The sequence below is a fragment of the Chelonoidis abingdonii genome, chromosome 15, assembly GCF_003597395.2.
Source record: "Chelonoidis abingdonii isolate Lonesome George chromosome 15, CheloAbing_2.0, whole genome shotgun sequence".
In the NCBI taxonomy this organism is placed as follows: Eukaryota; Metazoa; Chordata; order Testudines; family Testudinidae; genus Chelonoidis; species Chelonoidis abingdonii.
In genome coordinates, this window is record NC_133783.1 from 33,034,352 (window position 1) to 33,048,326 (window position 13,975).

Here is a 13,975-nt window from a genome sequence, read left to right on the forward strand (position 1 = left end):
TGTAGCCAGGTTCCCTTTTTTTTTCATTCTGATCCCTTTGTGCTGCTGAAGGCACAAAAGTGATGAAATCTAACCAGCTAAGAGTTTTGCTGGTACTCAGCGTAGAGCCTGCATCACTGGCCTAAACCGGGCATAGCTTCAATGCCACTTTTCTTCCCTGTCCTGGCTCCAGTTTAGGGGATATGCAAGGACACGAAGGGGCAAGGACAGAGCACTGCTGTGCTCTAGCTATTTTCAGTCACACAAGCTGTTCTAAACTGTCCTGTGGCATGGGCCAAAGAATCCAGGAGCTGTAAATGACCTCTGTGCCAAGCAGTTCTCAGCCAAGACTCTGGCCCTTTATTTTTGGCTTGGGCTTATTTTTATTTAACATCTTTCCTTTAACTCGGGCATTGGCACCTTTTTACTCTTCAGGAATGTAGATCTTTGATCTCAATCTGTCCCTCCTCCCATTATATTCAGTACTGGGTACAGAATTTTGTTATATCACTACATTTCTAGCAGATTTCTTTGCTTGATTTTTAAGCAATCCTCAGCAGCTCTTGGCTTTCCGCCAGTGAATAGTTTGGATAATTCTCTAAACTCTTGCCAATTTTCTGTACCAGTAGCTCTCCTTTCCCCAGAAAGTTCTGCAGTGCCTAAAAAATATCTTTCTCTTTACCCCCATGTTTCAAATCCCTAAAGCTTCTATTTGGTCCTGTATGTGGAACTGGAATAATTTCAGAGAAAGCTATCACAGAGGCCCTGGACCTAAAGCTTTTTTTTAGTTAGCTCAATTGAGCTTTCATGACCAGTCTTTTGCCTTTCTATGTCATTGGTATCATGGCCACCAGCTCCTCCCACCTTTGTCTAGATGTATCATGTGATCTCTCACCTGTATACCTGAGAGTTAAGTCACTTAATGGTTTTCATGGTCACCGCATACATAGCTATCAATATTCTAAGGATTGACTTTCCTGTCACCGCAGCTTCTCTACATCTCACAACTATATCCCTTCTGGAATGACCACCTTCATATACAACTGATTCAAACTCTCTTGTGCTCACTCTCAGGCCTGGTCTACACAACGCGTTTAAACAGAATTTAACAGCGTTAAACCGATTTAACCCTGCACCCATCCACACAACGAGGCCCTTTATATCGATATAAAGGGCTCTTTAAACAGATTTCTGTACTCCTCCCCAACGAGAGGAGTAGCGCTGAAATCGGTATTGCCATGTCGGATTAGGGTTAGTGTGGCCGCAAATCAACAGTATTGGCCTCCGGGTGGTATCCCACAGTGCACCATTGTGACCGCTCTGGAAAGCAATCTGAACTTGGATGCACTGGCCAGGTAGACAGGAAAAGCCCTGCAAACTTCTGAATTTCATTTCCTGTTTCCCCAGCGTGGAGCTCTGATCAGCACGGGTGGCGATGCAGTCCCAAATCCAAAAAGAGCTCCAGCATGGACCGTACGGGAGATACTGGATCTGATCGCTGTATGGGGAGACAAATCTATTCTATCAGAGCTCCGTTACAGAAGATGAAATGACAAAGCAGTTGAAAAAATCTCCAGGCTATGATAGACAGAGGCCACAGCAGGGACTCAGCACAGTGCTGTGTGACAAGCGTAATGGAAAGCCAAAGAATCAAATGGATGTTCATAAAGGGAGGGAAGGAGGGAGGGGGTACTGAGGACTCCAGCTATCCCACAGTCCCCACAGTCTTCGAAAAGCATTTGCATTCTTGGCTGAGCTCCCAATGCCCGTAGGGTCAAAAACATTGTCCGGGGTGGTTCAGAGTATATCTCATCAATTTACCCCCCCTCGTGAAAGAAAAGGTAAAAAATAGTTTCTTGACTTTTTTATATGTCATCCTATTTATACTGCATGCTGCTGGTAGACGTGGTGCTGCAGCGCTGAACAGCAGCATCCCCTCTCCTTCCTTTCCTGATGGCAGACAGTACAAAATGGGGGAAAAACCATCATCATCCCGTGAGTGCTCCTGGCTGTCCTCGGTGAGGTCGGCCAGGGGCGCCTGAGTAAAAATGGGAATGACTTCCTGTCATTCCTGGCAGACCGTACAAAATGCTTGGTAATCGTCCTCATCATAGCAGCTGGAGCCTGAGCTCCATCAGCCCCTCCCACCCCTTTGTGTCTAAAGAAAAGATTCTGTACTCCCTGGACTATAATAGCAGCGGGAGGCTGCGCTCCTCTCCCCCACAACCTTTAATGTCCTGCCTGGACTATCATAGCAGCTGGAGGCTGCCTCCCCCTAATTTTATCTCGCTAAAAAGTCAATGTTTCTTATTCCTGCAATTTACTTCATCACACAAATGGGGGACATTGCAACAGTAGCCCAGGAGGGTTAGGAGAGAAGGAAAGCAACGGGTGGGGTTGTTGCAGAGGTACCCTCTAGAATGGCATGCAGCTCATCATTTCTGCAGGATCTCTGGGGCTCTGACCCAGAGTGGCTGTGCTCTCTGGCTCTCTAGTAGACTTGCCCCATATTCTAGGCAGAAGTGACTCTATTTTTAGACAAAACGTAAAGAAGGGAATGACCCACAGAATCATTCCCATTTTTGTCTATGCGACCCTGGCCGACCTCAGCGAGGCCAGCCAGGAGCACCCATGACAGCAGTGGACAGTACAAAATGATCAATAACGGTCATCGCCAATTTCCAATTGCAAACAGTACAAAATAATTGATAACTGTCATCTCATCGCCAATTTACAATGGCAGACAGTGCAATATAGATGGTAACCATCTCTGCTACCTTGCAAAGGCAAATGAATGCTGCTGTGTAGCACTGCAGTACCGCCTCTGTCAGCAGCATCCAGTACACATACGGTGACAGTGACAAAAGGCAAAACAGGCTCCATGGTTGCCATGCTACAGCGTCTGCCAGGGCAATCCAGGGGAAAAAGGGCGTGAAATGATTGTCTGCTGTTACTTTCATGGAGGAAGGATTGAGTGATGACATTTACCCAGAATCACCCACGACACTGTTTTTGCACCATCATGCATTGGGATCTCAACCCAAAATTTCAATGGCCAGGGGAGACTGCGGAAACTATGGGATAGCTACGGGATAGCTACCCACAGTGCAACGCTCGAGAAATCGACGCTAGCCTCGGTACATGGACGCACACCACAGAATTAATGTGCTTAGTGCACTCAACTTTATACAATCTGTTTTACAAAACCGGCTTACATAAAATCAGAATAATCCTGTAGTGTAGACAGTGCTTAACTCTGTCTGTCAGGTCTCTGAGGTCTAAAGATTCTATCATTTCTTCATTACTCCACAGTCTCTTGTTCTAATGTTGTTCCACTATACCCCCATCTGCTGGTCACACAAAGATAGCAAATAAAGAACAAATACCAACTAGATAAAAATGGTTGGTAGGAATTAAGAAAAATGGAACTGGCTGTCTGTATGAGATTTTCCTTCTTTGATGGATCAAATGATATGATTAAAAAACCCCTGAAGATTTAAAAATATCTATTTTTGTACACTCATAGTAACACAAAATCTGTACTGCCCTTATCTCTTATTGATAGTCAGCCTCTCTTACAACTTACGGGGAAAAATAACTCAGACTGTCAATGATTCTGTTTTATAATAAGTAGTTATTAACTAAAAATCTACCAGCTTAGTTTTCCTTACAAGTACTTTTGTTTATTTTATGGGCTAGATTCTCCATGCTCTGCTCCAGCACAGTAGTCAGAAATGTTAACTTTGAATTTTTGACTGGAAAGCACATTTCATAATGTTCAGATCTTGAGTACCACTTAATAGATTTCAGAGTGGTAGTCGTGTTAGTCTGTATCAGCAAAAAGAACAGGAGCATTCGTGGCACCTTAGAGACTAACAAATTTATTTGAGCATAGGCTTTCATGGGCTAAAACACACTTCATTGGATGCACGTAGTGGAAAATACAGTAGGAAGATATATATACACAGAGGACGTGAAAAAATGGATGTTGCTTTTAGCTCAAATGAATTTGTTAGTCTCTAAGGTGCCACAAGTACTCCTCGTTCTTTTTGCCAATTAATAGAGTTTGTTCTTCTAAGTCTTACCATGGAAAAGTCTAAAGCAAGTGCATTTTAGTAATTATTCATTTGAAATGAAAAATACTGGTTGATACTTTGAGACTTTTAATGGCAACATTAGTGACTGCTTCTACCAGCACTACAAGTCATTAGGGGGACCAATCGGAAAGTTTCAGGAAATTCATTGGGAATTAAAAGGGATAATAGTTGAAAACCCTAAAGCTAAAGCACTCCTGTTCTAAAGCTAATTGACTACCATGCAGATTGGCTTTGAAGATGTCCCTGCACATGAATTCCCACATGCACAACCTTTATTATCACAAGGAAATAAGAAATGCATTGTTTTCCCTTTTATAAATCAGGCTTGCACATGCAGTTTTCATCTTGTATTTTTCTGCCCTCTAGTGACAAACCAAAAATATTTTTAGAAAAAAATCTATAGACAGTTTGAAGATGTCACTGTATTTTCTGAGGCCATCTCAAGCCACTAACTTTACTTACTAATATGCTACAGTGTGTATTTAGGGTGACCAGACAGCAAGTGTAAAAAATCGGGACAGGAGGTGGGGGATAATAGGAGCCTATAGAAGAAAAAGACCCCAAAATCGGGACTGTCCCTATAAAATCAGGACATCTGGTCACCCTATGTGTATTAGTTGCTATTTTATAGTTTGTGATGTAACTAATAAATGGTGACCAGAAATGTGGCTCTATTTTTTCTGAATTTCAGCTGGCGTACAACATACTGGGGTAAATTATTGAACTTTAAAGGTGACCTTCACATAAAATATAGTAATAAATAAACTGAAGGTATTCTGGTGTGGTATAATGCCCCCAACAGCAAGATTGAGGGAGATATTAAGGGACTGATCCACCTTCAATTCTCACTGACCTCAGAGGGAGCTGATGATGTTCAGCACCTTGCTGGAATGCTTAGCACTTTTAAGAATCAACCTCTTAGCACAAAAGAATGTTAACCCTTTTTTCCCCCCTCTCCAATTCAGGCCCTGCAAGTCCACAGAGTCCTGTGAGCCATAGGTCAGCTCCATGCTCTAGCTGCCACAGAGCCCTCCTGGAGCATGGAGTCAGACAAAGTGGGTTTTATTTAGTATAATGATGCGGGCGTGTTGAAATTGTTTTACTTTAGATCCTCAAAGGCATAATGTATTTTAAAACCCTACCAGATTTCTAATTCATTTCGTTAATGTTTCAGAATCCCTTCCATCAGGAAAAGAAATACAGTGCAGTATAAACTGTATGCTTCTGAGAAATCTATCTCTGGTTTTAAATGTCATCTTATGGCTTTGTGGAGGAGATAAATATCCCACACTGAAGTCTCTCTCTCTAGACTTCAGTGGGAGCTGCTGGATGCTTCGCATTTTTAAAAATCAGGCCACATAGGTGCCTAAATTAAATAGAGCTCTTAGCTGCCCTATTCAGCGTTTCTCAAATGCAGCCACCAGGGGCTTTTCTTGCGGTCACAGCCTCCTGGGTGGTGATTGGAGGGGGGACAAAGTAGAGGCCCCTTCCCCAGGATCGCCAGCAGGGGTTGGTCCCTGCCCCCTTCTGGAACCACAAACGCTGAAGGAGCAGGTGACCAGTGTGAGTCCCCCACCTTCCTGGGGGCGGTGGGGCTTGTGCATAGGTGCTGGAACTAGCGGTGCTGCCGCATCCCTTGGCTTGAAGTGGTTTCCATTATATCCAGGGTTTAAAGTTTGGTTCAATGACTCTCAGAACCCCCACTATACAAATTGTTCCAGCACCCTTGGGCTTGGGCTATGGGCCCTGGGGTGGTGAGCAGCAGGCTCTAGCCATGCAGAGACAGGCTCTGTCCGCCAGCCGCCGGGCTTCTGGCTCTGGGCTCACTCCCCATCCCACATTGTCCCTGGCCCCTGCTGCCTCCTCCAGCCCCCAGCCATGCAGCAGGACTCCAGGCTACAGCCCTGGACTCACCCCACCTGCATTGCCCTGACCCGCACTGCCTCTTCCACCCCCCCATCCAGTCACCCATTAGCCCTGACCCTCCTGCTGCCGTACCAACCTCCACATCCAGGGTTTGTCCCCCAGCTTGCCGGGGATGAGTGAGTCTGCTGTGAAAAGTGATATTAACAAATATACAAATATAAACTTTTCATAGTAGCAGACTTACTAGCTAGCAAGTCTTAAAAAAAAAAAAAAGAAGCAACCAAAAAAGCAAACCATGCAAAGCACCTTATTTATGTTTCTATTCTGTTTAGGTCCAATAAAGAATAGAGACAACTGTACATTATTTTTATTATTGAGTCTGAAAAAAACAACAACCAAAAAACCCCTACATAAATAAATTACAATGATTTGAACATGTATATGGGCATATTTATTTGTTTTTCCTAAAGTTAATTAAGTGCTTTAGGAAAGACTGTCAGAGTGGCCACCACCAAGAGTTAGTGGCTGCACTGTGAGGCCACCAAAAAAATTGTTGTGAGTCCGCCTGCCTCATAAGTAAGACTGCAGCAAACTTTCTATTTAAAAGCCACCTTTATAAAATGCTGTGAAATCCACATGCCTAGGAAGATTGCCATGGAAACTGGTAGGCCACCTCAAACATAGGCATATAATATCGGATGTCAAAACAGGGTAATTTGACAAAAGATATAGGTCCTCCAAAAACAGACCTGATTTTTTAAATTACTCTTCTGATGCTTTTTTGCCTACAAATTCCGGGAGAATGGGGGACTGCAGACTGTGCATGTGAAAATCTGGCCTTAAGTTCCTGTTTAAATTTCAACACAGGTCAGAGTTTGGTTTAATAAAGCTTATTCTTCAGGAAAGCAAAGCCTCATTCCTGAAGGTGGGAATATGAGCAGCTCACAGTTGTTTAGAAGGAGCTCAGTGAGTGATAGACTGGTGGACTGACCTGCCCACAGAGGGCTTGTCACTAACGCACGTGAGCTATTCAAGAGTAAACAGTGAAGGCACTTTAGTTTTACCAAGCTATAAACTCCAGGCAAGCAGTGGAGACACGTCTAGACTCAGTTGCTGCCGTAGGCCTTGGCTACATTTGCAAGTTGGTGCACATTAAATCAGCCCCAGGCACCCTAACTCCTGAGGTGTCCTCACTGGCAAAACACTTAGCGCGCCTGGACTGTGCAGCTGGGGCACTCCTGGAAATCCACCTCCATGAGACACAAAGAGCTTGCTGCACCCTGGCTGAAATGCTGGGGTGTCAAGTGTGGCTGATGTGTTGCATTACTGCGCTGTGATTAGCCTCTGGAAACGTCCCATAATCCCCTGAAGTCAAGTGACCACTCTGGTCATTGTTTTGAACTTGGCTGAAGGCATGTGAATATCCCCTTTCAAAGCTCAGTTTCTGACAGCCACCATTCTTATCTGCTCCAGGACAAGGCAAACCATTACTGTGGAATCCTTGGGGGGGGGGGGGGGAGATGAGAAGGAGAGAGAGAGAGAGAGAGAGATGAGAAGAGAGAGAGGTGTGTGTGTGTGTGTGTGTGTGTGTGTAAGAGAGAGAGAGGGGCAGTGTGCGGAAGGCAGATGTCGGGGCTTCCCCTTGCTGCTGTCTGAACTTGCAAGACAGCCTGCTAACATACTCTTCCCCCCAAAATACACTGTCTCTCCCCCCACATACACACAACACCCTCCCTTTCACACTCCAACTCCCCATTTGAAAAGCATGCTGCAGCCACTTGCACACTGGCATAGCTACCACAATGCACTGCTCTCTGTGGCGTTGCAAGAGCTGCTCATGTGGCCACACCACTGCACTTTCAACTCACAGTGCAAACACAGGGCAGCACTTTCCCTGCTGTGGTCTCTGAGGGCTTGTTTAACTCCCAGCACTCTATATCTGCAAGTGTAGCCATGCCCTTAAGGAGTTCTCAAACTGTGGGCCGGGACCCCTCAGGGGGTCATGAGGTTATTGTGTGTGGGGGGGGGCGGTCGCAAGCTGTCAGCCTCCGCCTCAAACCCCACTTTGCCTCCAGCATTTATAATGTTAAATAGATAAAAAATGTTAATTTAGAAGGGAGTTCTCACTCAGAGGCTTGCTATGTGAAAGAGGTCACCTGTACAAAAGTTTGAGAATCACTGCCTTAGAGAAAGATGGTAGTATACAAGCCCCAAGCCCCTGAGTTTGACTTCACTTCTTACCTGACTGCACACACATCCAGTTCTCTCTGATTAAAGGCTCATTTTGCCAAGTGATTTAAAAGTCAGTTTGTATTGTGATTACTTTTATGCATATGGTCTCTTTGGACCTACCAGAAAACTATGGGCTGCATCCACCTAAATATATATATACACACCTGGGCTCCCCTTGACCTCATCTAACATATGCCTTGGTGCTCTGTGTACAGAATCACTAGGGGCTCTGTGAGATTTAAAAGGAAAGATGATGTAGTGATTTCGGCAGTAAAATGCAACTAGACTCCTGACCCACACTTTACTCATTTCAGTTGTACACAACCACTTCTGTCCCTCAGCGGTGTGAATAAGGAACCCCTTGAGTGAGATACGTTACACCGACCAAAGCACAGTATGGACAGGGCTATGGGCGGGGTAGAGCTCTGCCCAGACATATAGCTACCCCCTCTCCTGGAGATGGCTTTATTACACCAACAGGAGTGCTCCAGGCTGCCTTAGAGCATGCAACCCCTGATCCCCACGCTGGGCTCGGTGAAGCTCCAGGCTGCCTTAGAGCAGCAGGTACGGCCGTATGGCACCGCGGGCAGACTGCCTTGTCCTCAGCCAAGGCACCGTCAGAAGCAAGGACCCCGACCATCCGCCACAAGGAGCCGCTGCACCTGTGCGCCGTCAGGCTCCCCCCCTCACCACTGGGCTCTCACACTGAATGGGCCCCGCCCCTGCCTATATCACTGCCGACTCCGAGTCTCCGCGCAGTGCGCGCGCGCTGAGTCTCGCTTCGCGCACGCGCAAACAGCAGCGCTCATACTCTTATGTTTAGTTTCGCGGCGGGTGTCCTTTCTGCGCATGCTTTGTGTGCCCCATACCCAAAGTGAACGCACGCATGCGCAGTGTGTCCGGTTCCGGCTGCTGGAGCTGTGAGAGGGAGGGAGTCTGGCTGGGGCTGCCCCGGGCTCGCTTCCTCTTGTGGCGAGGCGTGTCGGGAGTCAGGGCCATGGCGGGGGGCGGCCCGTGACAGGCACCCGGAACGCTGCTGCTGGGCAGGGGAGCGCCATGGCCGGGCGGCGAGGCGCGGGCGGGGCGGCCCCCTTGGCGGAGGCGCCGGGCTGTGGGCCCGCGGCGGAGCCGGCCCGGGAGCTGTTCGAGGCCTGCAGGAACGGGGACGTGGAGCGGGTTAAGCGGCTGGTGCGGCCCGAGAACGTGAACGGCAGGGACACGGCGGGCAGGAAGTCCAGCCCCCTGCACTTCGCCGCAGGTACCGCGCGCACGTCTACTCTGGTGGGGCCGGCGCCTCCCGCCCGGGCCTGTGTGGGAGCGACTCGCTCCCGGCTGTGCCACGCACCTGGCCCCGAGTGCAGGGCTGCCTGGGGACTGCCCAACGCGCGAACCCGGCAGCCTGGCCCTGTCGGAGCCCATGATTGCTTCTTGTGGCGGGGCTCCGCTAGCTGCCAGCGGTGCGGGCTCCTCGCTCTGCTCTATGTGTAGATCCGCGAGAGGGGATGTGTCTGTGCTTCAGTGACGAGCGTTGGGGGGGTTTACCCACCCCCGGTCAGTTGTACATACGCCAGCTTGGCGATCCGCCGAGCTTGCTGGGCGCCAAACACCCATTGGTGACGGTGAGAGTTAGTCCCAGTCGCCATAGAGGATGGGACCTGCCCAATTGAACGTAAGACGGTAGCCGCTGACTGGGTGGTATGGCCTTCTCACCAGTGCTGGACTAGGACCCAGGTGATCTGAGTTCAGGTCTTGGCAGCGTTTCCCAAACTTCCTGTTTGACAAGTCCTTTGAATCTCAGAAGCTGTGTTGGTTCCCCTCATGTAAAATTGGAGTACTAATACTTTCTGCTCTACAGAAATGTTAGGAGATACTCTGTGTACTACAGTAAGAACAGAAGTACTTGTGGCACCTTAGAGACTTAACATTTATTTGAGCATAAGCTTTTTTGGGCTACAGCCCACTTCATCACGTGCATAGAATGGAACATATAGTAAGAAAACACACACACACCCCGAAAAGGTGGAAGTTACCATACCAACCCTAAGAGGCTAATTAATGAAAATAAGCTATTATCAGCAGGAGAAAAAAAACTTATGTAGTGACAATCAAGATAGCCCATTCCAGACGGTTGACAAGAAGGTGTGAGGATACTTAACATGGGGAAATTTGCAGATACAGACTAACACAGCCACTATTTAAGTATTTAGACTGAGAGTTAAGAATTAGACAGCTTATCTCATGTTGATTTTAAAACTGCCTTGTGTTAGAATTTCTTACATTGTCTGACAGGTCCCTTTTGAAAGTCCCAAACTTTATGCACTTTTTTTGTTTGTTGTCACTTGTAGATGAACATTACTGCGTCCTAACCAACTGAATCTAATCAGTCATTGCAGCAGGTCAGGAGATTGTTTTATCGCTTTAGGCACAGACCTGGCTGTAGCTGTCCAAACACTTATGTGGATGCTTTAGGCTTGCCTATTGCAGCTCATTTCTAGGGATAAATGGTACAAAATCAGCAGCCCATTATTTGCCAAACATAGGTCATTATGAACGTGTAGCCTTGCTGCTCCACTCTGAATAGAGTCCCCCTGTGTGTCTTTTCATATTCAAAGGCCTTCATGGGGTTGGCCCTAATTACCTGAAAGCCTCTTGCAGGATAGCTGTATTCCACTGAAACTGTGAAAGAGTTTACTATTAAAGGGAAGCTTATGAACACATGAGACAACTTTAATAGATTATGGACTTCCTAATGCTTTCAAAACCTAAGTACCAAACTCATTTCTTTCAATAAGATCTTTACACACAGTACACCTACAGTTGATTCTTAAACTCAAATTCCTTTGTTAGCCAGTCAAGCTATTTCTACTACAGGCTTGGGAAATAGAAGATAATCTAATAACTGAAGGGACGGAGACACAGACACACACACATTTCTCTTCAGATCGTGTAAAATTTAAGTGCCTAGATAAGAATAACCCTGCTTAGTTTTGTCCAGTGGAACTCTGAAGGCTCTGAATAGCCTTAAAATAAATCACACACTTATTAAATTTGCAATAGAAACAGATAGGTATGCCACTAGGTAGCAGAGATGTTGGGAGGGTTTCATATTCCTCCCTTTGGTTCCTGAAAAAGGAGGATTACAAGGCAGTTACTGATGTCTTCCCTCCCAAGACCACAGGATCTTTCTGGTAGAGAGACCTACCTGTTAGTCTCTCTTGAGAAGATCTACTTATAGTCTTCCATTGGATGGAACTTTTCCACTGTGAACATAATTGTAGTAAATGAAAAAGAATAACATGATTGGTAGCAAACTTGTGTTTTGGGTTTTTTTGTTCCATTATTCCGGATGTGAATAAGAAAGGCTGCTCTTTGGTCTTCTGTCTCTGGAGGATTACCAGACTACTGAAGATAGATGTAACCTACCAGGAAGTGGTAACAAAGGCTCTGCTGTAGTTTTGCACACCTTTGTTACCCTTGTTAATGAGGCTGGGTGTGCACACCTTTGCATTAATGCATGTGCTAGGCAACCTTTTTTGTTTGGTTTAGTTCAGTTCTGGAGAAGTGTACTTATTAAGGTCTTTGCTTTGCAACAGAGATGCCACAATACCAAGGAACTTGTGTTCCTTTTTAACTTGTATTGTCACTTTGGCTTAGACTTTAAAAAATGCAGCCTGTTAGACAAGGTCTACTTCTCTCTCATTCCTTAAATAAAGAATTTCCATTCTTCCTCCTGGTCTAAAGGGCTTACTTTAGAGTTGACTTTACTAACGGAAAAGGGTTGAGAGAACAGGCTGTTCTCATGTGCTGCTCTCTGGAAACAATGAATCCGGGGGTCTTGGTGGAGATTAATCTTGATGTTTCTTAACTCCATTGCGCACACAAGATGAACCTATGGCAGTTAAGTTGTATTGAAGCTTAAGTCAAGAGTGTCACTGCACAACAAAGCAGGCATGTAATCAAGTCGAATTAGCAAAAGTTAGGGGCATGTGTAAGGCTATGTCTATGCTACAGAAGCACAGCTAAGGCCCTAGTGTAGAGACTCATTAAGTTGATGAAAGGGTTTTTCTGTCACTGTAGCTAATCCACTTGTCTAGGAGGAGGTGGTGTGTCTCAGGGGTGTGAATTTTTCTCTCCCCTGAGCAATGTTCCAACGTCAGCCTAAGTTCTAGGTGTAGACCCGGCCTAGGACGATCAGGCAGGTAACCCTTTTTGTCATGGACCATGACAACCAGAAAATGCCACAGATTCAAGGGATTTGTAATAGCCAGAATGCCCTTCCCAAAACATTCAAGTTTTGTGTTTGTTTTTAAACAGAAGACATGAGGAACAGATATATTTAGTTTGTAAATTCTCTAGAGCAAGGATTGTTTCTCTCTGTGTTTGTACAGCAGCTAGAATAGTGGGGTCCTGGTCTGTGACTACAGCTCCTAGTTATTTGTATTAATTTATTGCCTAGCAGGGAAATTAACCCAATGCCAAGAGAGGACTCAAGAGGCTCTCCTAGTGACTATAGATAGTTACTGTTAGAATTAGTGAGATGCCAGAGAATATGGATATAAATCCGTTTCAAATCCTGAGGAAAGTCCAGGAAGTAAGTCAAGTAAAAGTCAGTGATATGTCTATTTCTAAATAAGACCGAGGAAGGTCCTCAGCTGTCATCAGTAGCTGTATAATTGCTTGAATAAATATATAGATGTGTATCCCTCCTAGGCAGCAGAAAGATGTACTTAATCTGGTATAAAAGCTCTATTTAGTTGAAATCAGCATGCTTTAATGCAGTGGTTCTGGTGACCCCTTTCACATAGCAAGCCTCTGAGTGCTTTTAAATTAAAAACACTTTAAAATATATTTTACACCATTATAAATGCTGGAGGTAAGCTGGGGTTTGGGGTGGAGGCTGACGGGTCCACCTTAAACCCCACCCCATTACTTTGTGACCCCCAATTTGAGAACCCCTGCTTTAATGGTTATATCAACCAATGAGAATGCACCTCTCTTTAGAAAATAAAGGAAGTACAAATGGGAAAGTTGATTTAATTTGAGGTTTTCCACTTGCTTTAAATCCTCATTTAAAAATCAGTCTACTCTGCTCACTAGGGTTTTTGGTTTCTCCAGAAACACAAAGTTGTACCTCTTTACAGATAAAGGTGATTCTGAAGTGCCCCAAAGACCTTCATAGGCATCAATCACATCCTGTAAGGTTTTGTTCAGAGAGTAGGATATGCATGAGGAAGTGCCCTAAGTCATCCTAGCTTCTTGAAAAGAGAGAGCTGTCAAAACTTAATATAAATGGTCAAGATTTGCAGTACTGGTGCGTTTTCAATTAGAGAAATACTCAAGATATAGCGAGCATTGGACTAACAACATTACAAAACTGCTTTATATAAATTTAGGCTTCTGTTAGTACAAGATTACACTAAACCAGGCTTGCATAATTGTCACTTGCCAGCCTATGCGTAATTTGCTTGTTCACTCTGTGATGGACAAATATTGATATTTTACTTTAAAATATTACTTGTCCTATATGAGCAGGTAAGTAGAATTTTGCAGTACTTTGTTAAATTGGCTACGTTTTTTGCTTTCCAGTAACTTAATTGGAATGTAAAGCCTCACCTGAGTGTTTATTTAAAAATCTGTTCACACTTCATTTTTTATCAGATGTATATCATTGTATTAGGGATCACTGAATATAGAAGTGATGAACTTTCTCAAATTGTAGCTGTGCAAAGTCACTATGATAAATTACTTTATAGGCTATTTGTCCCCAATGTACAATTCAGAATTAAACTACACTTATTTTT

General features: G+C 45.1%; 1 protein-coding gene across 5 annotated transcripts in view; it reads left to right on the plus strand.

Annotated features, from left to right (window-relative positions):
• Positions 1-9,107: 9,107 nt before the first annotated feature.
• TNKS2 (tankyrase 2) overlaps positions 9,108-13,975 on the plus strand; it is a 56,687-nt gene continuing 51,819 nt past the window's right edge. For 4 of the 5 annotated variants that reach the window (XM_032793097.2, XM_032793098.2, XM_075072691.1 and 1 more), the window contains exon 1: positions 9,145-9,432. In XM_032793097.2, the coding sequence (XP_032648988.1) occupies positions 9,231-9,432 (202 nt within the window). In that variant the 5' untranslated portion in view covers positions 9,145-9,230. Of the gene's footprint in view, positions 9,433-13,975 lie in introns of all 5 variants that reach the window. The other variant, XM_032793095.2, reaches the window with a different exon arrangement.